At 44.1% G+C, this 21,473-nt stretch overlaps 1 protein-coding gene across 5 annotated transcripts in view; it reads right to left on the reverse strand.

Moving 5' to 3' along the window:
* Positions 1–13,050: 13,050 nt before the first annotated feature.
* mideasb (mitotic deacetylase associated SANT domain protein b) overlaps positions 13,051–21,473 on the reverse strand; it is a 31,497-nt gene continuing 23,074 nt past the window's right edge. For 3 of the 5 annotated variants that reach the window (XM_090210943.1, XM_021575335.3, XM_090210944.1), the window contains exons 9-13: positions 21,180–21,268; positions 19,874–20,017; positions 18,372–18,497; positions 17,206–17,399; positions 13,051–15,706 (exon numbers count right to left, since the gene is read on the reverse strand). In XM_090210943.1, coding sequence (XP_090067069.1) covers positions 15,457–15,706; positions 17,206–17,399; positions 18,372–18,497; positions 19,874–20,017; positions 21,180–21,268 — 803 coding nt within the window. In that variant the 3' untranslated portion in view covers positions 13,051–15,456. The remainder of the gene's footprint in view (positions 15,707–17,205; positions 17,400–18,371; positions 18,498–19,873; positions 20,018–21,179; positions 21,269–21,473) is intronic. The other 2 variants (XM_090210945.1, XM_036954601.2) reach the window with 1 other exon arrangement.

A 21,473-nucleotide genomic window follows, 5' to 3' on the forward strand; every position in this document is an offset into this window, starting at 1 on the left:
TGTGTGTGTGTGTGTGTGTGTGTGTGTGTGTGTGTGTGTGTGTGTGTGTGTGTGTGTGTGTGTGTGGACGTGTTTAACTATACTTGTGTAAACCAACAACAATTTGACCAACTGGGGATAGTTTGCTAGTCCCCACATGGTCAAATGCTATTTCTCGGGGGTTTAGTGTTTATGTTAGAATTAGGGTTAGGTTTAAGAGGGTTTCTGTTTATGCTGGTATCAAACTTTTGGTTGCACGGGCCTATTGCAACTTTCTACCCTGTTTCTTTTCTATGTTGTCCATCAGACCGGTCTGGAGAGGGTGAGAGAACATGAAAGGCCCAGAGCTCCGAGGGGTCACCCATCACAGTTCAACAACAGAAGGAACACAATTGTTGATAAAGTGCTGGGGGGTAAACAAGTTTAATTTTAGAAAACATTTTATATGATAAAATCATAACAAAACATTCAATCTGGATCAATAAATGAATAGATAAATAACTAAGTACATCATTGGAAATCACACCAAGGGATGGAGTGATCAAGTGGTACAAAGACGAGTGCTATGTTGAAAGTGCTTGACATAATACAATTAAATATAAAAAAGACAAAACCAGATTGAGCATAGAAACAACACATTTTTGGTTGAATTTCCTCCTCGTGTCGGTGGCTCCTCCAGCTCTCTTAATTAGGCCCTCACTAACTCCCACTGTCAGTGTGTAACGTCTGTGTCCAACCCACACTCCCAAACGTCCCCGGAACACAGCCCACTTTCCAGCTCACTCTCCAGATCCCAATCACCGGAATTCTAATCACCTGTTCACACACCTGCATGTCATCCTCCCACACTATTTACTTCAGTTCCTTGCACCCCATCACTGTGAGCTATTGTTTGTTTTGAGACACACCTTTTTGGAGCGCTGGTTGTTCCCTGTCCGTCTCTCCTCTCGTGTATGATAGTTGTTGCCTGCCTCACTCACGACGGCTTTTGTCTATTCCCTGCCTGTACTGTTGCCATTTTTGGACCTACCGCGTATGACCTTCTGCCTGGCCCTGGACCCAGCTACCTGCCTCCTCCTCCTATGGTGCGTTTCATCAAACCCCTGCTGCGCTCTGCGCTTGAAACCAGCTCTCCGTCTCCCCTCGTGTTCGATACACAATGCTTTATCCTACTCTTTACCGTTCATACCAAGTGGAGCCATGGTCTTAAGGTTTGCTATTCACCTGGATTCAGCTGCTCTTCTCTGGTCTGTGGTCGAGGAGGCTTTCATCTCTAGACCGGTGATGCTGAGGGAGGTTGTAGGGTGGTTTTGGAAATGTTTTACCAGGTGTGTTTTAATGTTGTTGTTTTTTTCAATTTTGTGGAGGTGCAGTTGAAGGCATGTCAAGACTGTGACTGGTTTCTCCTATATAAATGTTGTAGCATAATGTGCATGTTATGGCATGGACAATTTTGGTGCTCTGAATGGTCATGAGTTGAGGGATAGGACTGGAGGTTTGTGCATGAATGTGTGGAAGTTGTTGATAGTACTGTGATTCAATAGGTGGTTTAGGAGTGGGTTTGTTGGCACAATTTACATAGACTAAGAGATCTCTTAGGTTGTTTTTTTTCTTCAGAATGCTGATATAGGTCTAAATCCCTGGAGGGGGGGAAATGTAGGTTGTGTTTGGGTGAATGCGGAATGAAGGAGTCTGTTTGTCTGAGAAGGTTCTGATGATGGGTATAATCTGGGATTCTGTATCTGTTGGGGGGGGGGGGGGTAAGAACAGGGGGTCTGGGAAAGGTCTGAGGGTGGAGGACAGGGATAGGATTGGGGGGGGGGGGGGAGATAGGGATAGGGATACGGACCCAGAATCTGGAAAGGGTTAAAAATAGGTGTGGGCTGTTCGCCCAGGTCAGGAGTCAGTGCCTGGTCCAGAGTTCTGCAGGGAAAGTTAGGTAAGGTTAGTAAGGTTAGGGTTAGGGGGGGATCAAGCATTCTGTTCTGGGTGAGGCCTGCCAGTGTGTTAGGGTTAGAGGGGGATCAAGCATTCTGTTCGTGGTGAGGCCTGCCAGTGTGTTAGGGTTAGAGGGGGATCAAGCATTCTGTTCGTGGTGAGGCCTGCCAGTGTGTGTGCGCCTTTATGTACCCCAGTGACAGCTTTGAGTATCCCCTTAGGGTTACAGTTAGGTTTTTGGGTTAGAAGTTAAGGAAAATATGATTTTTTTTATTGGGACTGAATCGTATCTCCCCACAAGGTTAGCTGAGCAAGACTGTGTGTAGTTGCTTTTCATCTCTTTAGCTAGTCCCTGTAGTATAGGCAGAAAGGAAACAACTCCCGCTGTGGAACATGGCCACTTCCAACGAGGACATAAAGAGCAGAGCACAGGAAAGGCCTGGTGTTGGTGTTGGAGAAGAAACCAAAGGGAACTGCTAAGCTACTGCTGGAGCGTTTCACTAACTAATCTATCATGTAAATCCCTGCCTGGACTGGACTGTGTAGATCAGGGGCCAACTGTGTACACCAGGGGCCCAGGGCCGACGCAGCACTTATCCCTGTGTGTTCCCCACTGGCCCCCGCCGGCCCGGCTGTCAACTTTCATCACAGCGCAGACACACAATGGGTGTGAGAACATGATAAAACAGCTGGTTCCTATGAGATATGCCCATTCATAGTATAAATCCCCACATACTCCCATCCATAACTACTGTACTAAAAGTGTATATAATCTTATTTTATCGTGTTGGTCTGGCCACCTTATTGGGCCAACAGGGAGAGAGGGACATAGTAAACTGTGGTAAAGGAGAGGAGGTGGTGGGAGGATTGGATCCTGGCCTTGACAGTGGCAGGGTGCCATGGTTTCGAGTCGCTCTCATCAATTCGAAACGTTAGTGCGCCTGCCAAGCCGGTGCCGATCTGAGACATCATGTGATTATGTAGGGGGGTGGTGGGGGGTTGTCAGTGGGTCCAAGAAGGGTTGAAGGATTGTGCTGGGCCAGGGAATATGTCTGGGCCCTCAGGGTAGCAATGGAGCTCTGGGTTCCATTTGGACCTCCTCTTTCATCATTGCATCATTACAACATTAACTCTGAACACACAGGTTTTTACTTGATTGTCCAATGGCTCTCTTGAGCTAGGGCTGAGTAGGGAGGGGAGAGGGGGGAAGAGGAGCCATCTATGTGAAGCTGATCCATCTGGGATACAAGAAACATCTGTTTCTATGCCTGAACTTTTAAATAAGGCTCTGGGTAGTAGAGACAATCCGATAGGAGGACATAAACAAGCCAAATCAATAGGAATGCAATTGGAGTCAGAACATCTTTGGGTCAGGTTCACATCTGCTTACTAAGATGTTGCAACTGGAGAGAGACATCGAGGTGGAGGGAGAAAGGGAGGGAAAGACACTGACATAGAATTATCGTTAAGAATAATGGGATGACACAGATGGGGGAGGATGAGGAGAATAATGATGACGATGGTAACAACAGAAACACTGATGATAACCTTAATGCCGCCAGTATGGTCAGCATTAGAAAGCCTCTATAATCACCACAGATCAGTGAAACCAAAGGGAGCAGGAATCTCATTACCTTTACTGCCAGCTAGGCGCCTCACCAAGTCATTCTGATGTTTTAACTGTGTGTGTGCACTCGCAATGGTTTAACTGGCTGAGAAAAACACTGTGACTTTGGCAGACAGTCACCAGAAATCAAACCAATTGCAAATAGAATTTGGAGATAATTGAATCTAACATGGGGAAGTCCACTGGAGGCTGTGGCTCTGGACAGGATCTGTGTCCGGACCGGCTGCCACAGAGGGTCTGGGTCAACCACTCACTGACTGTTGTCATAGTGAGAAAATAACTCCAGAATCCCTCACTCACTGAGTGAGCTGTCTGAATATCTGAGTTCACATCTTAAAAACATTAAAACAATTGTTATTTGAGTGCAAACTCAAGACAAATGTTGAGTTAAAAAAAAAAAGATGAATACTGTGTACTAGATGATGTTGCGAGTCCTGTGCTATAGTGTACGTATGAAGTTGACGCTGCATGCAAAGTTAAAGGCAGGGCAAGGAGGGAATGTGGGGTTAAAGTGGCTCAATGGTCCTTTGAGACTACTGGGATGTGTCCCAAGTAGCACCCATTCCATAGTGCACTACTTTTGACCAGATTCCTATGGGCCCTGGTCAAAAGTAGTCCACTACAAAGGGAAAAGGGTGCCATTTGGGATGCAGACCTGGAGTCATGGTTCCATTTTAGTGACCCATCCAGTCCCTCAAATCCCATAAGCCCAGGCTCTAGGCACATTACTGAGGGTTTGGGACCAGCCCATCTGGTAGATGAGTTGAATCTATGCTACTTTAAGTAGACATTTCTATTTAGGAGGTTACTGTAGATGATGGTGGAAATATCATTTGGCAATGTCAGTCAAAACCTCAATGGTCAAGGAGCAATGGTCAAGGAAAAAATGAAGACTGAAAAGGGAAATACAGTGGCTTGTGAAATGCTTAAAGTGGTCTTATGGACAGATACTCCAATCTCCGCTGTGGAGCTTTGCAGCTCCTTCAAAGTTATCTTTGGGCTCTTTGTTGCCTCTGATTAATGCCCTCCTTGCCTGGTCTGTAGGTTTTCGTGGGCAGCCCTCTCTTGGCAGGTTTGTTGTGGTGCCATATTCTTCAATTTTTTAATAATGGATTTAATGGTGCTCCGTGGGATTTTTGTTCAAAGTTTCTGATATTTTTTTTATAACCCAACCCTGATCTGTACTTCTCCATAACTTTGTCCCTGACCTGTTTGGAGAGCTCCTTGGTCTTCATAGTGTCGCTTGCTTGGTGGTGTTGCAGACTCTGGGCCCTTTCAGAACAGGTGTATATATACTGCGATCATGTGACAGATCATGTGACACTTAGATTTCACACAAGTGGACTTTATTTAAATAATTATGTGACTTCTGAAGGTAATTGTTTGCACCAGATCTTATTTAGGGGCTTCTTAGCAAAGGGAGTGAATACATATGTACCCACCACTTTTCAGTTTTCAATCCGGTAAAATTTTTTGAAACAAGTTTTTTACAATTTATTTCACTTCACAAATTTGGACTATTTTGTGTATGTCCATTACATGAAATCCAAATAGAAATTACAGGTTGTAATGTAACAAAATAGGAAAAATGCAGAGGGGGGTGAATACTTTTGCAAGGCACTGTATGTGTCTCTCTGTTGAAAGAATAGTCTTTAAAGATCCTACAGAGGACGTTTCATGACTCTTTGGCAGGTTGTTTGGTGTTTGTGTGCACGTTATTTGATGGTTGTGTTGTCTCTGTCTCTTTGAGAGTGTATACACTGCCCAGACCCTCTGGAGCAGGGGAAGGTTGTCTGTAGGTTATATGAAAGTTTTTTGAGAGTTGTATGAAGGTTGTGCGGTAGTTGTGTTGACCCAATGTCTCTTTGTGAGGGCACACACTGTCCAGAGCCTGTGGAGCAGTGAGAGAGATCTTGGAGCAGAGCCTCCACGGACCCCTGTCGTTATTCCTAATGTTGCCTTAATTTAAACAGACCTGTTTCCTTTGGCTAACCCCATCACAGGGCCTGCAGCTCTCCCAGCTAGCACATTTGGCACTGACATTGTGGGAACGTATGTTTTTGGTTTCACATTGGCTGTGGGAATGAAGCCATATGTTTCCTGACCTGTAAAATGTAACTTTTTTTTAAAAACGTTCTGAGAACATAAGTAAAACATTTCACCAGTTCTGGGAACCTTCATTTTTAGATTGTAGGGAGGTTCTGAGAACGTTTTACTCTGGTTCCTTGAAAGTTTTATTCATGCTCTGAGAACGGAAATTACAATTTGGAAATGTATGAATAACTTCCTTAAAACTTTCACAATGTTTCAATAACACTGCTAGCTTATTTTTGGTAAACTTTTTTTAAACTCTCAGCACATGTAACCGTATAGCTTCCGTCCCTCTCCTCGCCCCTACCTGGGCTCGAACCAGCCAGCATCGAAGCATCATTACCTATCGCTCCACAAAAGCCGCGGCCCTTGCAGAGCAAAGGGAACAACTACTTCAAGGTCTCAGAGCGAGTGACGTCACTGATTGAAACGCTATTAGCGCGCACCCTGCTAACTAGCTAGCCATTTCACATCGGTTACACACACAGATGGAACACATGGAAATTCACTTCCTTCGGCATTAATCATGCTAACGCATGTATTTTTCATTGTGACACAGCATCAGTGAGATTCAAACCTATAATCCTGTATTCACTAGCCATGGAATTAGTCTACTGTACCACCAGGATGGAGCTAGCATGCCATGGCTTTTTTTACGCATACAAAGCTGTCCATTTTAGTCTAGTCAAACTGGTGCTGAGCGATTAGTGCTTTTTGAGGTTGGTTCGACTTCAGTTCGATTCGACATTTCAACATTATTTTTTATTTTTTTATGCACTAAACTATTTAGAATATTGGCCTGTTGGAATCTACATTTTACACTCGAGTCATTTAGCAGATGGCCTTATCCAGAATGACTTTCAGTTAGTGCATTCATCTCAAGATAGCTAGATGGGACAACCACATTTCACAGGCATGGTACTTTAGGTACACTTTTACTCAAAAAAGTAGTCATCAGCAAAGCCAGAGCCAGAAAGGGAAGGAGGGAGGGGGGGGGAGAGAGAAGTCAAGTACAAGTGTTGGTTCAGGATATTTATATGTATTTAAGATACTCTTTGAAGAGGTGCATTCGGAAGATGGGCAGGGACTCTTCTGTTCTAGCTTCATGGAGAAGCTGGTTCCACCATTGGGGTGACAGGACAGAGAAGAGAGAAGTTCCTCTTGCTGCTCCTCCGTAGGCAAGCGCCATGGTCTCGTATTGGATGTGAGCTTAGACTGGAAGCCAGTGGAGTGTACGGAGGAGCGGGGTGACATGGGAGAACTTGGGAAGGTTGAAAACCTGGCGGGCTGCAGCGTTCTGGATAACTTGATGATGGGTTTGATGATACAAGCAAGGAGTCCAGTCAACAGTGAGTTGACAGTAGTCCAGACGGGAGATGACATTTGCCTGGATTTGGACCTGCACCGCTTCCTGCGTGAGGAAGGGTCGTACTCTACGAATGTTGTAGAGCATGAACCTGCAGGAGCGAGTCACTGCTTTGATGTTTGCAGAGAACGACAGTGTTGTCCAGGGTCAAGCCAAGGTTCTTTGCACTCTGGAAGGACAACACTGTGGAGATGTCAACAGTAAATGAGAGGTCTTGAGTGGACAGGCCTTCTCCGGGAGGAAGAGCAGCTCCGTCTTGTCGAGGTTGAGCTTGAGGTGGTGGGCCAACATCCAAGCTGAGATATCTGCCAGGCACGCAGAGATGCGTGTCGCCACCTGGGTGTCAGAAGGGGGGGAAGAAAGAAAAGTAGTTGAGTGTCATACGCATAGCAATGATAGAAGAGACCATGTGAGGATATGACAGAGCCTAGTGACTTGTGTATAAGAGAGAAGAGGGCCTAGAACTGAGCCCTGGGGGATACCAGTAGTGAGAGCATGTGGTGCAGACACAGATCCTCTCCAAGTCACCTGGTAGGACCGGCCTGCCAGGTAGGATGCGATCTAAGACTGTGCAGAGCCTGAGACGCCCAGCCCTGAGAGAGTGGAAAGGAGGATGATGGTTCATGATGTCAAAGGCAGTGGATAGATCTAGGAGGATGAGAACAGAGGAGAGAGAGAGTCAGCTTTGGCTGAGGAGGAGGAGAGGAGAGCAGAGGAGAGCAGTCTCGGTTGTGTGACTCGTCTTGAAGCCAGACTGGTTAGGGTGAAGAAGATCGTTCTGCGAGAGATAACAAGAGAGTTGATCAGAGACAGCATGCTCAAGTGTTTTGGAAAGAAAAGAAAAGGAGGGATACAGGTCTATCGTTTTTGACGTCAGATGAGTCGGTTGTTTGTTTCTTGTATGGAGCGACTCAGGCCTTTTTGAAGTCAGAAAGGATGGATGAGTTGATGAGGAATGGGAGAAGGTGTCCAGAGATGGTCTGGAGAACGGAGGAGGGGAAGGGGGTCGAACGGAAAGGTTGTCTGGCGGCCAGACCTCACGAGTCAGGTTTTCATCTGGAGACAGGGGAGAAAGAGGTCAAGGCAAAGTGTAGTTCTGTGTGAGTGGAACCAGTGGACTCAATAGGCTGAGTGAATGGCAACACTGCTATCTTTTGGTTATCACTATGGCAACAGCCTCCAGGAACATAAAAAAAACAATATTTACAATGAAAAAAGTATTATTTACAATGACGGCCTACCCGGGCCAAACCCTCCCTTAACCCAGACAATTTTGTGCGGCCCGGTCGTAATACAGACCGGGATCAAACCTGGGTCTGTAGTGACTCCTCTAGCACTGCGATGCCGTGCCTTAGACCGCTATGCCACTCAGGATGATTTATCTCTAGAGAAACTGCAATGTGCGTATTGAGCTCACAGAAGAAGAAAGAAAACGAAATGGAATTCAAATAATTCAACAGATGTTGGTCAATTACTTGTTTAATAACCAGAATGTTGGTTAATCACCTAGCACTAATTTAAACAGACCCCATGTCAAAGGAAACAAGCACACATTAAGATCAGGTGTGGTCAATTAGTGGGTGTGGCATTTGAACACACCTGAACACAATTAACAAGATAGAGGACAGAGATAGGTTCGTTGATGTTGGAAACAGAATGTATGTTTTTAAACCATTACATTAAATAGAACCATGAAAACTGTATGCTGAAGTATTGAAGTATTGAAATATAGTATTGAATTCCCACAGAGGAACAATATTTCTTAATGTTCTCTGAACGTTCTGAGAACATTCCCAACCTCCAACCATTTGGAGAACGTTTCTTGAACATTAGCAAAACTGAAATGTAACCAAGTTTGAACTTTTCGGAAACCTTCTGATAAAGTAATGAAATACCAAGAAAATAAAGTATTTTTGTCAAGTTCCTTAAAATGGGCTGAGAATGTTGCAAAGTCAAGCAACTGTCCAGCACCATTCCCAGAAAGTTGTGGGAAGGTTGTATGCAAAGTAACCATAGGACAACCACGCTCTCACCAAGCTCTAAGAAACATGGTTCTCAGAATGTTATATGCAAGCTGGGTAGTGACTGTTTGCAGCCTGGTCAGTCTGTATAGCTTGTAGCAGAAGCAAGGGACTTCTGTTTAGTAACCAGGCAACCACATAGTTCCCTACGGTGTGGCTAGGGGCGGGGCCATCATGGTCCAGTCTGGTCAGACTGAGTGATGGAAGTGAAGGGCAATGTTTCCACAGGGTTGGGATCTGACCTAATATGGATTATAGAGGTCTACATATCCAACGATAGGACTGAACTCCAGTTTATATAGCCTACTGATAGAGCGAAACGCTTAATGAGGAGGCAGGCTAGTCTGTCCTAACTGGTTTCATTGTCATTGGTTGTAATAACATGGGGATGATGATGAGGGTAACGATGTTAATTATAATGGTGAGGAATGACATTCGTGATGATTTTGGTCAGCATATTCTTGATGACGTTGACGTGATGATTTGAGAATTGTTCACAGCGCACGTGACCTATTAGGTAGCTTGGTCTTGGTACTATATATAGGTGGTTAGAGCTCTACCTGTTTGATGGAGTGAAACTGTTACATATTTGTACACAGTAAGGTAAAGCTGAAACTGTACAGTAGGCGGTAGGCATTCCTCGAGCTGTCAAGTACTGTGTGTGTTATTCTCATCCTCCTATTGAGACAGCCTGGAGGCTTGGGAGGTCAGTCAGGTCTGCAGTACAGCCCTCTGCAATAGCTACATCGCTTCAGTTCTTCTCACACACACACACACCTGGCCTGGACTGCATGGAGGCGTTCCAAACGGCACCCTATTCCCTAGTGCACTACTGTTGACCAGGCTCTGGTCGAAAGAGGTGCGCTATATAGGGTGTAGGGTGTGATTTGGGACGTAAAGATTTACAAATGTGTCCTAACTCTCTGTCTCTCCCAAACCAGCAAACTCAAATCTAAATTATTATCTAGCATGCAGTTTTGCAGCGAACAATATATCGAAAATGATTATGATGATTATGCGGTTTACATTCAACCCTTTGTCAATAAGTTCATGTGAGCGTGGCTCTGATATTTATCGTTTCCAGATGGTGTCATACACTAATGTCTCATGTTGAAGGATGTTCTTCAACCCCACATCCCCTTAACTGCCACTCCTCCCTCCTTCAACACCTCCTCCTCTCTCTCTCTCTCCTCCCAGGTTTGTTACCCCATACAAACAAGATCAAGCAATGTCTCATGTTGAAGAATCATTGTCAGTTCAAACATAAATCATCCTTAACCCATCGTTCCTCTCTTCTCCCAGGACCCCATACATACACAGTGTGTGTGTGTGTGTGAGGAGACATCTGAGGCTCATATTGTTCTTGTTTCCCAGAATTCCATGCTGCTCGCTCCCGGTGCTTAACATAGTTGGCAGTTCCCTTCATCCTCCTAACTACACAGTATGGGCCTTTTTTTTTGAAGATGGCCAGACCAGGTGCATATTCTCTTCCAGATCCAACTCTGTTCTGTTCTTGTACTGAAGCTCTGTCCAGCTCCACTGCTCAAGCGTGTCCAACACTTTCACTGAAGAGAGAGAGTGAGAGAAAGGAGAGACGTCACAGAGTGAGAGGAAACATTTGAAGAGTGGAACAAAGACACCAGCAGAAAAGTACATTTATATATACAGTGCCTTGCGAAAGTATTCGGCCCCCTTGAACTTTGCGACCTTTTGCCACATTTCAGGCTTCAAACATAAAGATATAAAACTGTATTTTTTTGTGAAGAATCAACAACAAGTGGGACACAATCATGAAGTGGAACGACATTTATTGGATATTTCAAACTTTTTAACAAATCAAAAACTGAAAAATTGGGCGTGCAAAATTATTCAGCCCCCTTAAGTTAATACTTTGTAGCGCCACCTTTTGCTGCGATTACAGCTGTAAGTCGCTTGGGGTATGTCTCTATCAGTTTTGCACATCGAGAGACTGACATTTTTTCCCATTCCTCCTTGCAAAACAGCTTGAGCTCAGTGAGGTTGGATGGAGAGCATTTGTGAACAGCAGTTTTCAGTTCTTTCCACAGATTCTCGATTGGATTCAGGTCTGGACTTTGACTTGGCCATTCTAACACCTGGATATGTTTATTTTTGAACCATTCCATTGTAGATTTTGCTTTATGTTTTGGATCATTGTCTTGTTGGAAGACAAATCTCCATCCCAGTCTCAGGTCTTTTGCAGACTCCATCAGGTTTTCTTCCAGAATGGTCCTGTATTTGGCTCCATCCATCTTCCCATCAATTTTAACCATCTTCCCTGTCTCTGCTGAAGAAAAGCAGGCCCAAACCATGATGCTGCCACCACCATGTTTGACAGTGGGGATGATCAGCTGTGTTGCTTTTACGCCAAACATAACATTTTGCATTGTTGCCAAAAAGTTCAATTTTGGTTTCATCTGACCAGAGTTCTTCCACATGTTTGGTGTGTCTCCCAGGTGGCTTGTGGCAAACTTTAAACAACACTTTTTATGGATATCTTTAAGAAATGGCTTTCTTCTTGCCACTCTTCCATAAAGGCCAGATTTGTGCAATATACGACTGATTGTTGTCCTATGGACAGAGTCTCCCACCTCAGCTGTAGATCTCTGCAGTTCATCCAGAGTGATCATGGGCCTCTTGGCTGCATCTCTGATCAGTCTTCTCCTTGTATGAGCTGAAAGTTTAGAGGGACGGCCAGGTCTTGGTAGATTTGCAGTGGTCTGATACTCCTTCCATTTCAATATTATCGCTTGCATAGTGTTCCTTGGGATGTTTAAAGCTTGGGAAATCTTTTTGTATCCAAATCCGGCTTTAAACTTCTTCACAACAGTATCTCGGACCTGCCTGGTGTGTTCCTTGTTCTTCATGATGCTCTCTGCGCTTTTAACGGACCTCTGAGACTATCACAGTGCAGGTGCATTTATACGGAGACTTGATTACACACAGGTGGATTGTATTTATCATCATTAGTCATTTAGGTCAACATTGGATCATTCAGAGATCCTCACTGAACTTCTGGAGAGAGTTTGCTGCACTGAAAGTAAAGGGGCTGAATAATTTTGCACGCCCAATTTTTCGGTTTTTGATTTGTTAAAAAAGTTTGAAATATCCAATAAATGTCGTTCCACTTCATGATTGTGTCCCACTTGTTGTTGATTCTTCACAAAAAAATAGTTTTATATCTTTATGTTTGAAGCCTGAAATGTGGCAAAAGGTCGCAAAGTTCAAGGGGGCCGAATACTTTCGCAAGGCACTGTAAATATTTTTAAAAATATCTAACCGTACTATCAAACATCCACACCCAGTTCCATCCAAACCAACTCTACATCCAGACCCCAAACACCAGTTTGGAGGTTCCACCAAAACAGCCACATCCGGCAAGTGTGACTCACACAGCCACATGAGAAGCAGTCTTACTCTGTATAGATGTCTTACTTGTAGCTTACTTACTTACTTACATTACAGAGAGTAAATCCAGTATTGTACACTATAAATCCAGTATTGTACACTATAAATCCAGTATTGTACACTATTCGAGCTCAATGTTATGTGGAATAAAGGCACTGTATTTATAAAGAAAATAAAAGCCAAATGAACAGATGTCAAACAATGGTTCCATCTTGTGCTTGGCCCATGTAAAGGCACGTTAGATTCCTGCTCCAATACTGCCACGTCGTGGATCTCAGTAAAACAACTACCCTCAGGCACAGTGTAAGGTGAAGTTGCCCCTAGAAAATGATCCAGTTTAGCATTTTACAAACTAAATGGTTAAGGTTTAGGAAGATGATCCTAGATCTGCACCTAGGGGGAAACTTCACCCTGGAGCCAGAAACACACTGGGGTTATGTTCATTAGGTACAACATGAAGAATAATGGAATGAAACGGCAAATAACCTGGTCCAATTACAAAAAAAATACTTTTTTTTTTTCTGTTGCAAAACATTTGAAAACAACCCTGATCACATGTTATGGTAAAAACATGCACGTTTTGAAAATGACCAACACACTTATTCCATCAGTATTGCACAATTTTAATAAAACAGTGCTTTCCCATATTTATTTATTTATTTTTAAAACACAGGTGGTAAAAATCTAATTGAAACAAATAAATGACATTTAATTTGACATCATTAGTGTGAAATGAGCCCCATATGAAAATAGCATTGAAAGTTTGCATTCATAGAATTTAAATGTATAGATATATATTAGCTAAATAAAACCTTTACATTTTTTTCTATTCCCTTCCCTAATTCGATGAAAGCGAATAAGGTTTACAGCTACTTAGCATTTGTGGCGTGCCCTCAATTCCATTCTTGATTCTGTTTAACGGTATTAAAACATTTTTTTCAAAACAAACAACGCCTCATGACAATCTCTGGGGAAGTAAAACTAATAAGAAAAAAGGTAAAGGAGATATAAATTAAGATGACAAAAGTGAAAAGTCAGGATTAAACCTTTTTTCCACAAATGGCTGAATTTCAGAAGGATATTTGACCAAAAAGCAGCACATTTGCAAGAAGCCATCCACACACACACACACACGAACATTCCCAACAGACAGACACACAGTGCATAGTACGCAGGTAGGTTTAACCTTAGCAAGGTAATTGGAGCAGCTACTCTCCGCTCCCCACTCTACTTAACAAGAAAATGTTCTGCCTGCTCATTTGTTGCCATGGCGACAGATCGAGCCAGGTCTGGGAATAGAGATATGAGATATAGTGCTTGGCAGAAAGAGATAGATCGATAGAGACAGACTGTTATGGGAAGCCCTTTTTTATTTTATTTTAATAGGCCAGACAATAGGAGTCGTCTCCATAGAAATAGAATGACCAGAGCAGACCTTCCCATTCAATTCAACATCATGTTTCCCCCTCTCTATCCTCCTGGTGTAATGATATGGTTGACAGAGGGTTAACTGCCTATAAAGCTACTAAGGACCAATTTGGAGAGGGCACAAAGAGGGGCATTCTGGGTACAGGATGGGGGGGGGGGGGGGGGGGAGGGCATCAGGGATCACGTTGTTGTTCTATTGCACATTCTATTTACATTTACTTTTCTTCTCCGACTTCTTTTTCTGGAGATCTCCTTCTCAAACCTCACAGTTCCAAACAGACAACCAAAGCAATGTCATAAATAACCCTATACTGTGGTCAAATGAGAAAGAGAGCTTCAACGCAACCTGCCGCAAAAACAATATAATAATAATAATAATATTATACGAGACAACAGTGACATTATTAATAACAATGATCAAATTAACAGAAACAACAATGACCATTTGATATAATAAGCAAAAAAAATAATTGTTGAATATCAAAAAAGAACCTTTGTAAAAATGAATGGTCATTCATTCGAAGATAAAAACGTGTTTAAAACATCCAAGGCATCGACAGTGAGGAGGAATACCAAATCGATAAAAAAAAATTTAAAAAAAAGTGACAAGGTAGGGATTCACAAAACTAAAACCCAAAAGTACAGCACTTGAAACTAAGAAAGAAACCAGTTTGGTGAACTGAGGACCGATGCATCTGTACAAGCTTTTGGCAGTCTTGAGTGGGAAAAGTCCCAAACGTGAAAGACTATGAAACACATTACAATGCAGTGTTCTCTAAACAGATCGTTCCTTCACATGTAGGCGTGACACCACACAGGTCGTGTTACCACCACATCAGTCTATCGAAGCTTTTCCTGATCTAGAAGTCCTTCCTACTTCAATATTGCATTGTCCCAATCACTCATTTTATCCCCTTCTATTCACAGCATATCAAACTGCAGAGAGAGCGCAGGGCGGTGGCCAAGCCGGGTTGCATTCTGGTTCATGTAGTCTTGCGTTGCCAAGCATCACACAGTGTTCTCGTTTTTTAAAGCCTACGTGGCTGGGGGCGTGGCTATGAGTTCCCACCTGATGAGTGTCTGTGTGCTGTGACTGGCTGAAAGTGCTGACAGGAACAGGAAGAAGCCAGGGGAGGATGGCAGACAGGAGGGGGGGAAAAAAAGTCATGGCGTTCGAGAGAGAGAGATGGCATGGCTTTCATACCCTACTGTATAGCCGTGGGGCGTGTCAGAGATAGGTAACCCTGAACGCATCACAAGCAGGTTAAAGGGAAGAGGGAGAAAACCTGTCCCTGAAAGTGTCACGATAGGCGATCCTGTTCCATGAAACAATGAAAAAGAAGTTTGTTTCAAGACAAATGCTGCTAAAGCAGGTGTCACAAGAGGGCGGAAAATGTCCCTAGAGCGCTAGGAGCAGCCGAGGCCTCGTACTTCTGTTATGTTCCCCTCACCCTGCCAGTAGAGGAGCAGTCAGTCTGTCTTGTTTGTCTGGCCGTCCGTCTTAGCCATAGAGATGACTAGAGGGTGCACTTGCCATAACGGCATAATATGTTGCGGGCTCCCTTTCCATCTTCATGGTCTCAGTGCCAGTCCTCATCTTCCTCGACATCATCGTCTTCGTCAGATGAGTCATCGTTAGCGCCGTCTCCTCCAGCTGCGTTCCCCTCCCGTGCCCCGTTCTGCCGCGCGGCCAGTAACGCTGCAGCTTCCGCCGCCGCCTGGGCCTCTGCCCTCTCCTCCGCCTCCTTCTGCCTCAGCGCAGCGGCCTTCTTCTCCTGCTCCGCGTGGCTCTTCATGTGGGCACTGCGGCTCTTCACCTTGTAGAAGATCCTAAAGAGGAGGAGGAGAGGGGCAGAGGTTAGAGGTCAGGGAGAAGGCTGGGTTAGCTTTCGTATCTGTGGACAAGCACTAGCTCTAATTTGATAACCCCGTTGCAGGAAATGTCTAACTTTTTACTGTATCTGAGGTTTAAAAAGGCTTCTGAAGATTGTAATTTCTACTTGACTTTCCCTTTTGAAAAATGTCCATTCATTATATAAATTCACATTTCCTGTTGCTGCATGATTATTTTCCTGCTGCAGAAAACTGGCTCAAATTAAGCTCCTACATCTGTATGGTGTTGGTTCACAGTAGACAAGTAGAAGGTCCGCACTTCAATTTGAAGAGTGTAAGACCTTCTCTTTGCACAAGCACGGTACTGTGTGTGAACCTGGAGGAAGGAGAACTGATGAAGTCCAAATGCCAGAAACATCTGCCCATGAAATATTACATTTCCTTACTTCATATTCGAAGGTTCCCAGACCATACAATGCTTAATTCTAGAATTGGATGAAGTGTAACACCATGCCGAGGCAGAATACTGTAGAGTAGTCTGCAGTATGTGGACCAGTGAGGAATTGGATATGGGATAAGAGCTGCATAGACTGGGGGCATAGCATGCCATATCACTGCTGTATTTCAGTTGCTAGGAGACCGTTGATAATAACAGAACTGCGGTTGCTAACTGGACGAGCTCTTCAATCAGAGGCAGTCAGCACTGCTTGATTTTTTTATAGCAGGAAGCTCAAACAACCACCAAGGAGCACTTTTCACTGTATTACACATGCGTATGCACACACACATACACACGCACACACACACACACATCGCTCAGAGCGCTTCCCAAGTCAGTGTTTCTGCAACCAACAGCCGCTCAAAGATTCCAACCTATTCAAACCAACCGGTGCAACATTGCAGTTACTCTGCAGATCTTGTCGAATCGCAGTACTCTCTGAGCAAGGTCTCTCCTCCAATATGCAAATCACAACTACCAGTCCATACAATTCACTGTCCGAGTAACATGCGTCAAAATCACGGGTGGTGATGTCATTGGTTAGTGTGCTAGCACTGTAAATACAGAGTGGACAACTTCTAATTGCAAACGTAGACAAAATGCTTTATCCAGATCTGGAATCTCAAGACTATCTTTCCCCCCCCCAACTACCTTTAACCAGCACCTTCAACCAGCACCGCATCAAGAGTCCGGCCAACTTTGACACAAATGACGACGCCATGTTGTTCTGCCTATTGGCATCTAAGACATATCTTAGATATGGGGGCTCCTGAGTGGTGCAGCGGTCTAAGGCACTGCGTCTCGGTGCTTGAGGCGTCCCTACAGACACCCTGGTTCGATTCCAGGCTGTATCACAACCGGCCGTGATTGGGAGTCCCATAAGGCGGCGCACAATTGGCCCAGCGTTGTCCGAGTTTGGCCGTCATTGTAAATAAGAATTTGTTCTTGACTGACTTGCCTAGTTAAATAAAGAAAAAATAATATCTCAGACACTGACCGGTCACACTTCTTGCAGGGGAACTCTCCCTCTGGTCCGGCAGGGCCCTTGGTCCCTGATATGGTCCCGGTCTTGGGGGCCGGTCGTGGTTTCGAGGAGGCGCTGGAAGGGAGCTGAGGAGGGAGACTGACACGGGACGACGTCTGGTCTCTCCTCAAGCCCTCCTGACTCTTCAACACCAGGACCGCTCCAGCCTGCACATGGAAATACTTCATTTGCTAATTGATTTAAGCATTCAAAAGATCATTGGATGCAAGGACACAGGCATGGATACAAAAAGCACCCTCTCCTCCCAATTGCCAAGCTGACCAATAATCATGACAGCTGATCAGAATCAGACACAGGAGGTTAGTGGCACATTAATTGAGGAGGAGGGGGCTTATGGTAATGGCTGGAGCAGGATGGGTGGAATGGTATCAAATACAAATGATTTCCATGTGTTTGGTCCGGGTTTGGCCAGTGTAGGGTATCATGGTATCATTGTAAATAGGAATTTGTTCTTAACTGACTTGCCTAGTTAAATAAAGGTTAAATAAAAATACAATTTTAAATTCCATTATCCCCATTCCAGCCATTATGAGCCGTCCCCCGCTCAGCAGCCCCCAGTGACGTCAGAGCAGTATCTTGCCAACTGCACCCACAACTCTGGTCAGCACTCACACACCTCCCAAAGTCAAACTAACCTAGACGTTGTATACCTGGATAGTACAAAATAAGTACAACATAATAAGGCAGGTTTTTTTTACAAAACATAACAAAGCTTTATGTTTCACCTCAGGCCATATTTTAAAACCATAGATTTTGACCAGGTCACCAACTAACAGCAGAAATGGTGTCAAAGGTTTTCTGAGTCATTGTTTGCTGACAGTCAAATTACACAACATGGGGAGTGGGGAAGCCAGCCAAATCAGCTGTTCAGTATTTAGCCACTAGATGGCAGAATACCTATGAACACAGCAGCATGATGTCCCTCGCCACTGTTCTACTGTGAACTCAGTCGAGGCAAGTTCAAAAGTGCAAATATTGTTGACTGCACGGGGTGTTGATTACACAAGAATAAAAATATCACATACATCCATGCTCATTCATCTTCTAGTCAGTGTCTCCTCTACTCAGGAGGAGATGCTCCTCTACACAGACACAGTTCCCCTGCATCTCCCACTCACGTTCTCAGTGGCTTGTACCTTCTGTGTCATCCTGCTTGGACTGGAGCCCCACTGCTTCCTGTCAGCTGACACCTCCCACTTCCTGCTATATTCGTCTTCCTTCCGAGATTCTAGTCTCTGAGAGCACTGTTGGTAGAAAGAGAGAGAGAGAGAGAGAGAGAGAGAGAGAGGTATTTTCTCAATTAGAATTGCTCACTTCCTGCGTCCTCGCTCACCTCACTTTGAAAAAGTCAAAGTTCAAATTGATGAGAGCGAACGTGGATGGAAATGCGCTCGCTTGAAATGAGACTGTCCTTCTCCAGTCCTGCGTCATTAGGCAAACTACATTTGCAGGGGTGGATCCCAAAATAAATGCGTAAAGTGCTCAAAACAAATTAAGTTAGTTCTGCAAGACATTTCATGGATAAAAGGACAAGTAAAAACTTCCTCGCCAAAAGGAGGCTGTCAAGGAGGGGAGGACCATCTTCCGTTTGCATACTAACGATCTGACCCACTCCTCGATCTCTTATCGGAATTCTGGGTCACGGAGGAGAGAGGAGGACCATCTTCCGTTTGCATACTAACGATCTGACCCACTCCTCGATCTCTTATCGGAATTCTGGGTCACGGAGGAGAGAGGAGGACCATCTTCCGTTTGCATACTAACGATCTGACCCACTCCTCGATCTCTTATCGGAATTCTGGGTCACGGAGGAGAGAGGAGGACCATCTTCCGTTTGCATACTAACGATCTGACCCACTCCTCGATCTCTTATCGGAATTCTGGGTCACGGAGGAGAGAGGAGGACCATCTTCCGTTTGCATACTAACGATCTGACCCACCCCTCGATCTCTTATCGGAATTCTGGGTCACGGAGGAGAGAGGACAGACTTTTGCCCAAACGAGAAAGCGAGCGAGCGAGCGAGCGAGCGAGCGAGACAGAGAGACAGAGAGAGAGAGAGAGAGAGAGAGAGAGAGAGTCACTGTAGAAAGATTGTTTATGTAGTGTTGTTTCTGTTGGTAGGGAGATGCAGAGATGCGTTTCATTGTACTTTCAGGATTGTTTATACCGTATACAGTAGGCTGTACAGTAACAGGGTATCCCACACAGTACATTTTATGAAATATGTCTGCAATGCTGTTATGAATGGGTTATGAATGTGTTATGAAATCCGTATTATAGGTAGCCCTCAAATAAAGTCTTACCAACAAATCACAACTTGTGTCCTAGGTTAAAATGGGTGGCTGTGAGTGAGTCAGCACCTCTAAATAATACACTAAATCATTTTCTCTGGGTGTGCGCCAGCTCTTGTTTTTGATCATGTTTTTTAATTGGCTGAGGGACTGACACGATTTTACTCACTTTGGGGTTGACTACTTCCTCTGTTCTTGTCATGCTTATATACTCTTCATTGGCTTCAGGACATGCTTCTGAATGGACTATGTACGGGCTATGAATGTGTTAGATATGGGCCATGAATGTGCTACGTGAAGTCCTTATGTAGGTAGTCAATCAACTCACTTTGAGGTCCAGCTCCTCATCAGTGTTCCTGCTCTCAGGTGGCTCTGTGTCTCCGTAGATCAGAGCGCCGTTCCGACCGATCTTTACCCGTTTCTTACAGGTGTAGTAGAACTCCACACACTGAGCCACTGTCTTCGTGCTCACCTGTGTAGCAGCGACACACAGAAACACACTTCATATCTAGGCCCATTACAAGGTTTAGAGCAGAAGACACGAAAGCATCAACTCAACTACAGTACCAGTCAGAAGTTTGGACACACCTACCTCATTCTGGGCTTTTTCTTTATTTGTACTATTTTCTACATTGTAGAATTATAGTGAAGACATCAAAAGTATGAAATAACGCATATGGTATCATGTAGTAACCAAAAAAAAAAGTGTTAAACAAATCAAAATATCTCCTCTGAATAGTTGATGTTGAGATGTGTCTGTTACTCAAACTCTGTGAAGCATTTTTTTGGGCTGCACTTTCTGAGGCTGGTCACTCTAATGAATTTCTCATCTGCAGCAGAGGTAACTCTGGGTGTTCCTTTCCTGTGGCGGTCCTCATGAGAGCAGGTTTCATAGCGCTCGATGGTTTTTGCTACTGCACTTAAAGAAACTTTCTAAGTTTTTGAAATGTTCCAGATTGACTGACCTTCATGTTTTAAAGTAACGATGGACTGTTGTTTCTCTTTGCTTTTTTGAACTGTTCTTGCCATAATATGGACTTGGTCTTTTACCAATTAGGGCTATCTTCTGTGTACCACCCCTACCTTGCCACAACACAACGGATTGGCTCAAACGCATTAAGGAAAGAAATTATACAAATTAACATTTAACAAGGCACACCTGCTAATTTAAATACATTCCAGGTGACTACCTCATGAAGCTGGTTGAGAGAATGCCAAGAGTGTGCAAAACTGTCAAAGGGTGGCTACTTTGAAGAATCTCAAATATAAAATATATTTAGATTTGTTTAACACTTTTTTGGTTACTACATGACTCCATATGTGTTATTTCATAGTTTTGATGTCTTCAGTATTATTCTACAATGTAGAAAATAGTAAAAATAAAGAAAAACCCTTGAATGAGTAGGTGTGTCCAAACTTTTGACTTGTACTGTATATCCTCCTGAAAATAAATGACTCACCCGGGAGTTTTTTGGGAGACAGAGGCAACCTCTCAGTAACCTTTGCAGCATATTACAGTAACCAAGTAGGAATGGTGAATGGGAACAGATTAAGCAAGGCCCTCAGTTGACTTATTTATGTGAGCACTGAGCAGCCCATGCCATTTATAGATATATACATAGACTGGCACATACCAGTTTCTGGACCATGAAGAAGTCTTTCTTATAGGCAGCGATCCCTTTGTTGAAGTAACGTCTCTCTACTGAGGTCCAGCTGTCTGACCCTGAGAGAGAGAGAGAAAGAGAGACAGTTAGACGGACAGACACTGACTGGTGACGGTCTGCTTCTGTATGCACAGGGTGGACACACACACACGACTGGTTCGATAAACAATGCTTCTCTGTCCTCTGTTCTCTGTCCTCTGCCATTGTTAAAAGGTGTCCGCAAGCTTCCTAGCTGAAACAGTTCTATCAAGTTTGTGCATATGT

The sequence above is a fragment of the Oncorhynchus mykiss genome, chromosome 19 (assembly GCF_057628025.1).
Source record: "Oncorhynchus mykiss isolate SJ-2025 chromosome 19, ASM5762802v1, whole genome shotgun sequence".
NCBI lineage: Eukaryota > Metazoa > Chordata > Actinopteri > Salmoniformes > Salmonidae > Oncorhynchus > Oncorhynchus mykiss.